The 12,512-nt window shown below is 37.0% G+C and overlaps 4 protein-coding genes across 7 annotated transcripts in view; 3 read left to right on the forward strand and 1 right to left on the reverse strand.

Annotated features, from left to right (window-relative positions):
- Nucleotides 1–1,107: 1,107 nt before the first annotated feature.
- On the reverse strand, nt 1,108–3,781 carry LOC111442788 (pentatricopeptide repeat-containing protein At1g63080, mitochondrial-like). Of its 3 annotated transcripts, none has more exons than XM_023080310.1 (3): nt 3,445–3,780; nt 1,474–2,160; nt 1,108–1,435 (listed from the first exon to the last, which is right to left on the reverse strand). In XM_023080310.1, exons 1-2 carry the CDS (start codon nt 3,733–3,735, stop codon nt 1,504–1,506), a joined length of 948 nt encoding a protein of 315 aa, XP_022936078.1. In that variant the 5' UTR covers nt 3,736–3,780; the 3' UTR covers nt 1,108–1,435; nt 1,474–1,503. The 3 variants fall into 3 exon arrangements, with proteins under 3 accessions (XP_022936078.1, XP_022936080.1, XP_022936079.1); XM_023080312.1 differs by lacking the exon at nt 1,108–1,435 and having other exon boundaries at nt 1,476–1,823; nt 1,981–2,160; nt 3,445–3,781; XM_023080311.1 differs by lacking the exon at nt 1,108–1,435 and having other exon boundaries at nt 1,476–1,835; nt 1,981–2,160; nt 3,445–3,781.
- Nucleotides 3,782–4,009: 228 nt separating this feature from the next.
- LOC111442787 (GTP-binding protein At2g22870-like) lies at nt 4,010–6,968 on the forward strand. The gene is made up of 5 exons (XM_023080308.1): nt 4,010–4,581; nt 5,801–5,870; nt 5,987–6,149; nt 6,224–6,480; nt 6,673–6,968. Exons 1-4 carry the CDS (start codon nt 4,062–4,064, stop codon nt 6,440–6,442), a joined length of 972 nt encoding a protein of 323 aa, XP_022936076.1. The 5' UTR covers nt 4,010–4,061; the 3' UTR covers nt 6,443–6,480; nt 6,673–6,968.
- Nucleotides 6,969–9,345: 2,377 nt separating this feature from the next.
- On the forward strand, nt 9,346–11,477 carry LOC111443710 (BURP domain protein RD22). The gene is made up of 3 exons (XM_023081642.1): nt 9,346–9,457; nt 9,549–9,654; nt 10,206–11,477. The coding sequence occupies exons 1-3, from the start codon at nt 9,419–9,421 to the stop codon at nt 11,216–11,218; spliced, it is 1,158 nt and encodes a 385-aa protein (XP_022937410.1). The 5' UTR covers nt 9,346–9,418; the 3' UTR covers nt 11,219–11,477.
- A 453-nt stretch (nt 11,478–11,930) lies between these two features.
- Nucleotides 11,931–12,512, forward strand: part of LOC111443544 (protein ANTI-SILENCING 1-like) — a 7,818-nt gene continuing 7,236 nt past the window's right edge. Inside the window, exon 1 of one of the 2 annotated variants that reach the window (XM_023081398.1) lies at nt 11,931–12,177. The gene's annotated coding sequence lies outside the window, so the exon portion shown is untranslated. Of the gene's footprint in view, nt 12,178–12,247; nt 12,429–12,512 lie in introns of those variants that run through there. The other variant, XM_023081399.1, reaches the window with a different exon arrangement.

Below are 12,512 nucleotides of genomic sequence, written 5' to 3' on the forward strand. Positions count from 1 at the left end.
TTTATAAATGGCAAATGATGCGAACGGTTGTTTGTGATTGGACGTGGTATTTAGGCAAAACCAGTGAAAATAAAACAATAAATTTATTAAAAAAAATTCTTATACAACAGGACAGGTATGGGTACCGAAATGAAGCCACGTCTTTTGCTGATTTTTATCCACTCACGTTTCGCCACGTCGGTTTTCTTTTTTCCCCTCCGTATGACATGTCCTCCTGCTTTAAGTTTTTCAATTTTAGTCTTTTGACCTGCCAAATTAATTTTTTTCCAAATTTGTTACAAAATAATAATAATTTTATAAATATATATTTTCATAATTTATAAAGATTACGTTGATAGAGCTGTTTTTATGGAAAGAAATTAATCTAAATTAATAATTGACTAGAATTTCAAAAAACCTTACAAAAATATCTTTAAACTTTAAAAAAAAAAAATTAAAAACATTACCACTAATTTTAGATGAAAATCATTAATATTCTGTTTATAAAATATCTCTAAATTAACCATAAAAAGCTTCAAAAATACCTTTTTTAACATTTAAAAATACAAAAGTTTCTAAAATTTCACTAATACCTTTTAAATTAAAAAAAAATTAAAAATACTAATATAGTAAAGTAAAAAATGGAGATATTAAAAATACTAATAAATTTCATAGTACCTTTTGAACATACAATAACCATAGGTAAGGATATTTTTAAATTTTTGAAAAAAATTAATAGATAATTAATAAAACCTTTTAAAGTTCAAATTGTATTAACTATTTTTTCTCTAAAATTAAAAAAAATTAACAAAAATTAACAAAAATTTAAAAGAGTTATTTTTTTAGATAAAGTCCCAAATTTAGGAGTTTTTTTTTTTAATAGGGCTAAAAAAAACCTAAACAGGATGCATATGAAAAATATGAAAAGTATATTAAAGGAAGCACGACTTCCTTGCACAGCCAAAAGAGAATGCATACGAAACCCAAGTACTGGTTAAATCAGTCCTCAAAACCATAAACTAGCACGATAAAGGTAAAATTTCACATCGACTGAAGAGAAGAACGAAGTATTCCTTATAAGGGTGTGAAAACCTTTCCCTAACATATGTGTTTTGAAATTGTGATACGTAACAAACTAAAACGAACAATATCTGCTATAGTGAACTTGAGCTATTACAACAAACGTGTGCAAATATTTGCCTTTCGTGCAATCAATAAATGAGTCTAGTCTATTATAAGCTTCACCTGTAACAAAAAAGTTACCTTGACGACCCCATCTGCCCATTCAAATGGCAAGCCATGTTTAAAGAGTTCCATCCAATCGTTTGAACATGGGACATACACGTTGTTATCATTCTACCGTTTCTTTACGATGATATGCTATTGAGAATCGAATTCAATTTTCTTTCTCTCTCTCAAGCCAGAAGAAGAAAATGAAAGAAAAATGAACTCCCAGTAAAGCTGCTAAACTCGGTAAAGCGGCTGGATGATCAGCTCCTCTTCTTTACAGTCGAGCTGCTTCGTTCAGCTTGGTAAGGATCTCCTCCATCCCTTCCGCCTCCCAGATTCAAACCATATCGGAATGAATTTCTCTACCACATTCCAATTGATCTCCCATCCTTTGTCAAGCACAACAGTTAAGAACTTCTTGAGTTCATCCAAATCTTTCCTTTTACAGAACCCTTCAAGCATATTATCCAATATGATTGCGTTGGGCACAATGCCAGATAACATCATTTCATCAAAACATCTAACAGCAAAGTCAAAGCACTTTGATTTCACACTACCATGTATAAGAGCTTCATAGGTTCGAAGATCAGCAGAGAATTCAAACGCTCTGTTGGCTGAATACCATGCTTCCATGGAATTTACATCGTGTCGTTTGGCGAATGCCGAAATGAAATAGAAGAAAGTGTCAGCATTGGGTTTAGAACTTTCAGAATTTTTCATTATTTCAAACATGCTGAAGGCAGTTATCATGTTATGCGAAGATATACAAACCTCTATAAGTGAATTGAAAGCAGTCACCGTGGGTTGAACTCCTTGAAATTCCATAGCTGTGAAGACACGCATTGCAAGAGGGACATTCTGAAGCTCTCCGCAAAGACGTATTAGGTCGATGTAAAAGTCGGGATCCCTCTCGTTTTCTTTGCTCATTTTCTCCAATCTCCATTCCAAAGCCTGATAAAAGTCAAAAAAGGCTAATCACGAGATACTCATGATCCCTAAAACATAAACTTGCCAATCACTAAAGTCATTGAAAGAAAAGACGGCTGAAACATGAAACCTGTTTCTTCCGAAGATTACTTAATTGATCGGGATGAATCTAAGGGCATGTTTGGGAGTGAATTTGTGAAACCCCACATTGGTTGGAAATGGGAACAAAACATTCCTTATAAGGGTGTCGAAACCTCTCCCTAGTAGACGCGTTTTAAAACTCCAAGGGAAGGCTAGAAGGGAAAGTCCAAAGAGGGCAATATCTACTTGCGGTGGGCTTGGGTTGTTACAAATGATATTAGAGCCAAACATCGAGCGGTATGGCAACCCCCAAGGGGTGGATTATGAGATCTCATATCAATTGGAGAGAGCAACGAATCATTCTTTATAAGGGTGTGGAAACATCTCCCCAGTAGAGGCGTTGATGGATTGTGAGATCCCATATCGGTTCGAGAGAGGAACGAAGCATTCCTTATAAGGGTGTGGGAATCTCTCCCTAATAGACGCGTTTTAAAATCATGAGATTGACGGCTATACATAACGGGTCAAAGCAGACAATATCGGTTAGTGGTGGGTTTGGGCAGTTAAAAGATTTGAGATGGTTAAAGTTACTTTTGTTATGTTGAACATCATGCTAACACATGCTTTTAATCATTCAAAAGATCAAATTTCATATCAGCAAAATTGTGAAGGATTAAAAGCATGTTTTCAAAGTGATTTTGAAGATAGAGAAAGTAATTTGAATAATTTGAAAAGCACGCTCAAACATTTCCCAAGTCCCAATCAAGTTACATAATCCCTCCAAATCTTTTATTTGGCTTCAGCTCTTTGAATTTGCAAGCCTGAAAGCTTTCTTATATGGACTCCCTATCCAAATCGTTTGCTGCTTTTGTTTTACAAGATATTCAGGCCAGGGTTGTGCTTAATTGTTTATCAGTCCATAATTGGCTCCAAAATCAAATACTTCGTGGTTTCGCTGTTAAATCTTCTCGTTTTGAATTATAATTTGAAAGAACCCAACGAATCTTCTCTATCAAGCTCGTCCCACCAATTGATCCATTGTAATTCTCTTTATTTATTACTTTCATTTACTGTTTCGTATTCAAAGAAGAACAAAGATACATAATCCCTCCATTTCAGATACAACCTACAGACACACAGAATCCATAGCTTTTCTTTCCCTAGATCCATTCAACAACCAACTAAACAGACAACAATGGAGGAAAAAGAGAGGGCCAGAAGCGTTACCAGCTGAGCCTTCTTAGGCGACGAAGAAGATATAAGAGACGTAACAAGAGCTTTCCAGGAAAGCCACGAACTGCCGAGAAAAGCATTTTCCGGCGAATCAAGCACGGATTTCACAGACGAACTTGGCTCCTGAATCAACCTGAGAACCAGAGGATTCAAAATCGAATTCGACGGATCAGTAGAAACAAATCTCCGGCAAATACATCGATAATGAGGTTCCTGTAACCGTAGCGGAACCCTGGAGGAACCGCCTTTGGCCAATGCCAGAACCCTGTTTCGCGCTACCGCCATAGTTCACTCCGGAGTTCGCTATCCGGCGCCTATTTGCGCAATGCTCTAGGTTTCATACGTGGCGTGCATTTACGATTTTATTGCTTCTTTTTTTTTTAATCATTATAAAAAAAAATTGGGGAAATATCAAATTTTAATAAATCGGTAAAAAGTGTATCAAATTTCATCTTAATTTTTTTATTCCATCAAATTGCCTAGAAAATAATTAAATATAATATATTTATTTGTTTATTTATTTATTTATTTATATATCTGTTAACATTATCTGAAGTCCCAGAACCCGCCGTTTTTTCAATCTTGAGAAACCTCCACAGAGAGGCGAGCAAATGCTCACGAACTCAGAGATGGTTCTCTCCCAGTTCTCTAAAATCAACATTTCTCTCTTTACTATACCAATCCATCGCAATTTTAGCGCATTTCCGGCCAATAAACCAATTATTGCGGCAACAGCAGCCCCCATTTTCACATCGACTTCATTCCAGTTGCCCAAATCCACTGTAACTCCGGCCGAACCAATTCCGATCACCGATTTTTCGGAATATCCGGAAGAAATCCAGTTATCCATATCCCCTGATAAGCTATTTGTGCCGCCGGAAACAGATATTTCCGGCGGCGGTGGTACGGGGCCGAGAATCTTGAAAGGGTCGAACATTGTATTAGGTCGGTACGCGAGGGATGCGCAGGTTTCTGAGGCGGATTTTGTGAAGAGTAGTGTGACAACTGAGGATTGCCCTTCTGATGGGCTTCCTGAATTTGCGCTTGTTGGGCGCTCGAATGTGGGGAAATCTTCGCTGTTGAACTCGCTTGTTCGGCGGAAGAAGCTTGCTCTTACCTCCAAGAAACCAGGTGAGTGGTTTGTTCTGACCTAAGTTCATCTTGATTGTTTGGGTTCTGTTCATATGTTGTAGCTGTTGTGATGTGTTTGGTGTAGTTTCAAACTGTGTAAGAGATGAATATGGATCAAAGAATTAGAGGGCTGTTCAAGGAAATAGAAGATAATTGTCCAACATAGCTTAACAGAACAAATAGGGAGAGGTTTCCACCTTGTAAGAACCTTTGTTCCCCTTTCCAACCAATATGGGATTTCACAATTCATCCCTTTGGGGTCTAACGTCCTCATTGGCACACTACCTGGTGATTGACTCTGATACCATTTATACTAGCTCAAGCTTGTTAGATGAACACGACTCTCCACAATGGTATAATATTGTCCACTTAGAGCATAAGCTCTCATAGCTTTGCTTTGAGCTTCCCCAAAAGGCCTCGTACCAATAGAGATAGTATTCTTTGATTATAAATCCATGATCACTCCCTAACTTAGCCGATGTAAGACTTTCATCCAACAAAGCCCACCGCTAGCATATATTGTCTGCTTTGATCCATTACGTACCGCCGTCAACCGCACGGTTTTAAAACGCGTCTAATAGGGAGAAGTTTCCACACCCTTATAAAGAATGTTTTGTTCCCCTCTCCAACCAACGTGGGATCTCACCGTTTATCAATTATGTAAAAAGAAAACATAGAATGTAAAGTTTTGCTTCATTTTGTGAAAACTTCTAGCTTAGCAATTTGCGAACGTGTGAGAGAGAATGGGTAGAAAAAGGAATAAGCGAGTTAATTAGAGACCAGAGAGTTTATTTGCATCATAATTGTGAGGGAGACCTTGGTGCGGGCGACAAGAGGGGTACCAAATTGAGGCAAACTCGGAATATTAGATGTGATTTCAAAATAACAAGGGTTAAGGTCGTCTCAGTGAAAATATACTTTCTGCTTTCTCTGTATTGTCTCTTACTGTACGCACCTGAAGCCATTGATATAAACCTTTAGCCAACGTTCACCTTTGCATTTTCACTCTCCCATGCTTTATGTTCATCTAAATCGAGTGTGCGTGTTGTTGTGTGATCTTAAACCGTCACAGATATTACAAAAAACGGTGGGGGAGGGTAGGCACGTAACAATATTTTTGTGAACTTTAAACCTCGAATGTCCGAAATCTTTTGTACAGTTTAATCTCATTATCAGAATGTTGGATATGGATATAAACATTCTCCATGTCTTCTTGCAGGAAAGACACAGTGCATAAACCACTTTCGAATTAACGATAGTTGGTACTTGGTCGATTTGCCGGGATACGGGTATGTCTCAGCTTCAACGTGTTTCGATGTCGGTCAGAAAATCGTTTTTCGACTTTCAAACTTGCTTTTAAGTGATTTGAGTTCACTGTCCGACTTTGTTCCTTCTATGCGTTTAGGTATGCAGCTGCACCACAGGAACTCCGAACGGATTGGAACAAGTTTACGAGGAACTATTTTCTGAATCGGTCGACGTTGGTTTCGGTTTTCCTTCTTATAGATGCAAGCATTCCTGCCAAACAAATTGATCTTGACTATGCTAGTTGGTTGGGTCAGAATCAGGTAATTTAGTTTTTCCTTCAACTGATCTGATGCCTTGGTTTTTCAGAAAATTTGATATGGAATGGTTTCTGCAGATTCCAATGACGATAATATTTACAAAATGTGACAAACGAAAGAAGAAAAAGAACGGTGGAAAACGACCCGAAGAAAACGTGAGCGACTTTCACGAACTGATAAGTGGTTTTTTCCAAACGACTCCGCCGTGGATCATGACTAGCAGTGTCACCCATCAGGGTCGGGATGAAATACTTCTACATATCGCTCAGCTGAGGAACTACTGGCTCAAGCACTGAAAAAGCACCTTGCAGACTCGCCTTCACGAGTCAACCAGGTACAATATCTTATCAGTTATGCTCGTGTTGGCAATATATAAAGATCGTTATTTATCCAAGTACAGAAAATAGGTTCTCACGATTTCGAGCGTGAATCAACAATGACTGCAAATAAAAGTGCTCGATCTCGAGTCGGATTGATTGAAAATGAATCTTGAATTATATATTGAATAGCCTGCACTGTTTGACAGTGTCCATGAATTTTGGAGAGTTTACAAAGCAACAGCGCTGGCAAGAGTGTCCCAATGCTTACTTTAAACAGGCAATAGAATGGAAGATTGGTGGAAGTTGCTGTTATCTTGCGAGTGCTATTCGCTGTTGGAGCCACTGAATCCCATTTATTCATATCCTGGATAAGGATAACTTTGCCCCTGTGTCCAAACACTTGTAATATGATGTGTATAGCAAAGCTGTCTGAGATATTTTAACGGGTGAAATTGGGATTTTTTTTTTTTTTTTTTTGAATTTACGGTGTTGTCTTTTTATATGAATTAACTTAATGTAAAATTCAAAGATTAAGACTTAAATTTTTATTAAAACTGAATATTATCACTAAGCTCGGATTAGTTTGACAGGTGCATTTTAAATGATTACAACAGATAATCTGTAATTTCTTTTTATTCAAATGACTGTTCAACATTAAACGATAATAATTTAAACGTCACGTCATCATTTATGGATTAGATTTCAATAGCCTTATAATGACCAATTCGGGCCACACCAGCTTCTCGTTTGCGTCATTTTCTTCTCCACGTGGTGCACTCCCTCTCACGTGCCCCACTCTATACTAACGGTAGCGATATATTTTAAAAATTTTAAACAAATTTAAGGGTATTAATTAAATTTTTTTAAGATTAAGTATTTAAAATATAGATATATATATATATATATTATTAATTTAGGAGGGGAAACTAAAATTGGGTATCATTCCATGTGGGCGAGAACCACAAATGGTAAGGGCAGACATGGTAGAGAAAACAATACCCATGCTGCAGCCACCCCCAAAAGTTCAATAAATATGGGCAGCTGTTGTGTGTAACCACAATTAATTACATATTTGAAACAAATACAATTAATTGTTTTACTTTAAAATATTACCTCATTTAAATAATTTGTAATTTAATAAAGCCACATGAAAACTTTGGTCATGATTTTTAATATTCAAAAGATTGTAGACATAATTTATGACTATTTAAAAAATTCGAACGATTTATTATTATTATTTTTAAAAAACGGTATCTCGAGACAAACAAAACAAATACACAGGAGACAAGTCTCGTCTACATTACGTTTTTTTATCTTAATATCTATACTTTTATTTTATTTTAAATTTTAAAATTAGTCGAATAAATTTTAATATGGGATGACATTCCAAATTGGCCGGCAACCAGAAATAATTAGGGAAAGCTCCGTGGATCAATAAATATGGCAGTTGTTAGGTAAATAATTAATTAATTTTTAAACAAATCCAATTAATTGTTTTTTTTCCCTAAAAAAATCATATAGAATTCATGAAATAAAATAACAATAATTAAATGTTGAAGAAAATAAGCATGTATCACGTAAAAAATTTATAATATTACCATAGTGTGTGTATATATATATAAGCATTTATTTTTAAATGTTTATTATATGCTTAATATAAATAAAGGTATCATAGTACTAGAAAAATTCCTTTGTAAGGAGCCCTTGGATACTGAAACGTGGCAGAACGTGATTGGATGTTGGAGTGAGCCTTTCGTGGCATATAAATATTGGTCTGGGATCAGAAAACGTGGCACTAACTAGTTGGATTAAATTCTGTAGGGGCATACTCGTAATTTACTGAAAATATTCACGCTTAATTAATGAAGGTATGATGTACCCAGTAAGTTTGGGGGAAAGTAGTCACATTTTATTAATGGATGTAGGATGATGGATTAAATTATTAGTTCATTTAATTTCATTTTTATGGCTATGAATTTTTTAAATGTCAGTACAAATTTCGGAATATTTTCGTGACCTATTAAAGTTTAAAATTTGAACTAAATTATTTAATTAATTTTGAATGATTAAAATACAAATGGACTAAAAATACTAATACTAAATTTAAGATTTATTTAAACAAAAATTTAATAATTACAATAAATCAAAATTACTCTGACAATAAAAATGAGGGTTTATAAATTTGTGAGATTTTAATAATTTATTAAATGGGTCGGGTAAAACTATATTTCAATTTATTCATATAAATTAAAAATGTTCATTTAATTTGTAGGTGGAGTTGCTGTGAACGGGATGAGAAATCTCTGTTTAAAGGAAAATGAAAAATGAAGCAAAGAAATTTCACGTGATTTAGCTAAATGGGGTCGCAGACTAAAATTATATTCCTTGTTCTTACCCAAAATTTTGTGGTATTCATTATAGCTCTCCATCACCCTTGGGCCATGTAGCCTAAACGAGCTACCATGTGACACGTTGTGTGCTCCAATGAGTGCGAGCGCACCGAGACGAGTGTCTCAGACGACTTTCTTTTAAATTAATATTTCAAAACAGTACCAGCTGACACAGGTGTGTTGATATTGCACTCCAACTTCCTCTATTCGATACGGTATCTGTAAATAACATGACATAGGCATTAGAAGGCCAATACCTAAATAGAACTCGATAGATAAATGTTCCGGATTTCTGGATGAAATGAGCCATATGTGGGCCCGTTACACACACATATATATATATATATATTAATCCACCTGTCCCATACGACATAATGGGCCATTTAAGTTGGTGAGGCGGAGGCAGTTGGAAGTTACTATTTTGACAAAAGTTGCCTACCCTTCTGATGCCATCCTCTTCTTCTTCCATCCTTATAAATCTTCCCACTCATTTCCACTTCTTTTAGCACAGTTTTTTAATTTTATTCTCTTTAATTGCTTCGAGCCTTCGTGGTTTGTTTCAATGGAGTCTCGCTTTTCACTTGTCTTTGCTTTACTTTTTGTAAGTCATGAACATTTCAAAATTACCAAATTTTAAAATATTATTTTCATTCATTCGCGATTCTTAAAGACCGACTTTCTTTTTATTGCAGCTTGCAGTTGCCATTGGTCATGCCAATCACTCGCCCGAACAGTATTGGAGTTCTGTATTACCGAACACTCCGATGCCAAAAGCCATTAAAGATCTCCTCAATTATGGTCAGTATACAATTATAAACTGTGATATTTTACGACGGTTGGGGAGGAGAATGAAACACCCTTTTATAAGGGCGTGGAAACCTCTCTATAGCAGACGTGTTTTAAAGCCTTAAGGGGAAAGACCTTACGGGAAAGTCCAAAGAGGACAATATTTGCTAGCGGAGGGTCTAGGCTATTACAAATAGTATTAGAGCCAAACACCAGGCGATGTGTCAACGAGAAGGCTGTTCACCGAAAGAGGTAGATACGAGGCGATGTGCCAGTAAGGACATTGGACCTTGAAAGGGGTGGATTGTGATATCCCATGTTGGTTGGAGAGGAGAATAAAACACCCTTTATAAGGGTGTGGAAACCTCTATCTAGCAAACGCGTTTTAAAACCCTGAGGGAAATCTCGTAAGAGATAGCTCAAAGGACAACATCTGTTAGCGGTAGGGCTAGATGAACATACTCCAAACTCATTTTAAAATTTTATTTTCATATCATTAAAATTTATTTTAAATTAAAAACAATAGACCAATATATATATATAACCAAAAATATATTTTGTAGACCTTCTAGAAGGCAAAAGTACTTCGGTGATTGTCGGCAAAGGGGGCGTAAACGTCAACACCGGGAAGGGGAAGGCCGGAGGCACCTCCGTTAACGTCGGCAAAGGTGGGGTTAACGTCCAAGCTCCAAAAGGGAAGACCGGAGGCACTTCCGTTAACGTTGGCAAAGGAGGGGTTAACGTCCACGCTCCAAAAGCGAAGCCCGGAGGAGGCACCTCCGTTAACGTCGGGAAAGGAGGCGTCAACGTCCACACCGGTCACAAAGGGAAGCCAGTTTACGTCGGAGTTAAGCCAGGCTCTAATCCCTTCAATTACATCTACGCAGCCACAGAAACCCAACTTCACGACGACCCAAATACCGCCCTATTCTTTCTGGAAAACCAACTCCGGCCCGGTTCAAAGCTGACCCTTCATTTCCCCAAACCAACTTCCCCGGCCACGTCCACTTTCTTGCCACGTGAAGTAGCCAAAACCGTTCCCTTCTCATCCCAAAAACTCCCCCAAATCCTCGACCGGTTCTCAGTTAAACCCACGAGTTTTTCGGCCCAGCTGATCCGGAACGCCGTCGAGGAATGCGAGGCGCCTGGCATCGCCGGCGAGGATAAGTACTGCGCCACGTCGTTGGAGTCGATGGTGGATTTCAGCACCTCTAAGTTGGGGAAGGAGGTGGCGTTGGTCTCGACGGAAGTAGAGAAAGAGACGGGTTTGCAGCAGTTTACGGTGGCGAATTTGGCGAAGAAATCGCCTCCGGCGACGACGACGGCGGTTGTGTGCCACAAGTTGAGCTATCCGTACGCAGTGTTTTATTGCCACTCCACGCAACACACGCGAGTTTACAAGGTTGGTCTGGTCGGTGCTGACGGGACCAAAGCTGACGCGGTGGCCGTGTGTCATACCGACACGTCAGCTTGGAACCCAAAGCATTTGGCTTTTCAAGTGTTGAAGATCAAGCCAGGGACCGTTCCAGTCTGCCACTTCCTTCCACAAGACCACCTTGTATGGGTTTCAAAATAGATAGAAAAAAGAAAAATAATAATAAAAAAACTTACTGTGCTTCTGGTTGGTCCACGTGGCACGTAGGTTACAAATAAACCTAAATTACTTTTCTTGTAATATTATTACTACTATGCCACTCATATATTACACTTTGTTTTTCTTTTTTGGTAGGGACTTTTGTGTAATTTGCGATGTTAGTTATCTGGTTAAGAAATTAGTTACTGTGGTAAAACTCATATGGTAATTTTATAAAGTTACGATGGTTGTGCATCAGCAATGGATCGTCTTCTCTTATCCTTATTTTATATTTTTTTTCGAGTTTATATAATTATTATCACCAAAGTAATTTTTATTAACTTAATTATTACATATATTTTTTTTAGCGAGAGAATTTGAAAAGATATTGGTAATGTTAAGTTCGAGGTTGAACGTAAAAATCACGTAAATGATATGCCTACGAGTAAAAGGTATTAAGAAATATATGGTTAAAATATATGACAAAGTTTATCTTTCTTATTAAAAAAAAATGACAAAAGGTAAAATTTTAATACTAAATTGAATTTACTAAAATGACTAAAGTAAAATTGGGAAATAATTCAAAATAGACGGTAAAATTAGGAAAACGATTTAATGTAATAAAGTAAAACTGTAAATAATATATTTTTACCTTAGCGATTATACACTCCAATTTTCCTGCAGGCCCAAGTTGTTCGTAGGAAGTCCACTAGCCCTAATTTTCAGTTCCATCAAATTGGAGGAGTTTTTCAGACCAATACCACACGCGCCTCACGCGCCCGCTCAAACGCAGGTTGGCGGTGCCTTACCGCGCGTTTGCGATTAGGGTTCTACTGGCTGAGTGAGTTTACGTCCACTGTTAATTTCCCTCCAGATTTCGGTATCTGTGGTTCGCGCCTCTTCCATTGTTATATCATCAGAGATCTTCAGCACTTTCTTTCACCTTTCATGGTCGCTTTCAGGTATCAAAACGATTCTGTTTGTGAATTTGTAAAAATGTTCATACATTATCGTTCTGCCATTCTTGATTGGTCTTGATCAATGTCGCGCGGGTTTCTGTATTTTATGTGCTGAAAGAAACACTCGGTCGGTGGATTTTGGAGTTCTGAATTTCTCCATTCGAGGAATTGAAGTTTTGAAATATCGATTTTACCTTCGCTTGCACATCGGATTTCTGTTTACTCAAGTGAAATTAGTTTCTCTTGATTTCAGGGTATGCTTCAAACAAAATTGAAGTTGAAGTAGTTTTTTTTTTTTTTTTTTTTTTTTTTTTTTTTTTTTTTTTTTTTTTTTTTTT

The sequence above is a fragment of the Cucurbita moschata genome, unplaced genomic scaffold, assembly GCF_002738365.1.
Source record: "Cucurbita moschata cultivar Rifu unplaced genomic scaffold, Cmos_1.0 Cmo_Scf00005, whole genome shotgun sequence".
NCBI classification, from domain to species: Eukaryota; Viridiplantae; Streptophyta; class Magnoliopsida; order Cucurbitales; family Cucurbitaceae; genus Cucurbita; species Cucurbita moschata.

Coding starts and splice junctions, on each gene's coding strand:
- LOC111442788 (XM_023080310.1), bottom strand. CDS start 3,735: ATGGCGGTAGCGCGAAACAGGGTTCTGGCATTGGCCAAAGGCGGTTCC. Junction 2,161..3,444: donor CGCCTAAGAAGGCTCAGCTG/GTAACGCTTCTG, acceptor GACTTTTATCAG/GCTTTGGAATGGAGATTGGA.
- LOC111442787 (XM_023080308.1), top strand. CDS start 4,062: ATGCTCACGAACTCAGAGATGGTTCTCTCCCAGTTCTCTAAAATCAAC. Junction 4,582..5,800: donor TCTTACCTCCAAGAAACCAG/GTGAGTGGTTTG, acceptor GTCTTCTTGCAG/GAAAGACACAGTGCATAAAC. Junction 5,871..5,986: donor GTCGATTTGCCGGGATACGG/GTATGTCTCAGC, acceptor CTATGCGTTTAG/GTATGCAGCTGCACCACAGG.
- LOC111443710 (XM_023081642.1), top strand. CDS start 9,419: ATGGAGTCTCGCTTTTCACTTGTCTTTGCTTTACTTTTT. Junction 9,458..9,548: donor TTGTCTTTGCTTTACTTTTT/GTAAGTCATGAA, acceptor TTTTTATTGCAG/CTTGCAGTTGCCATTGGTCA. Junction 9,655..10,205: donor TAAAGATCTCCTCAATTATG/GTCAGTATACAA, acceptor TATATTTTGTAG/ACCTTCTAGAAGGCAAAAGT.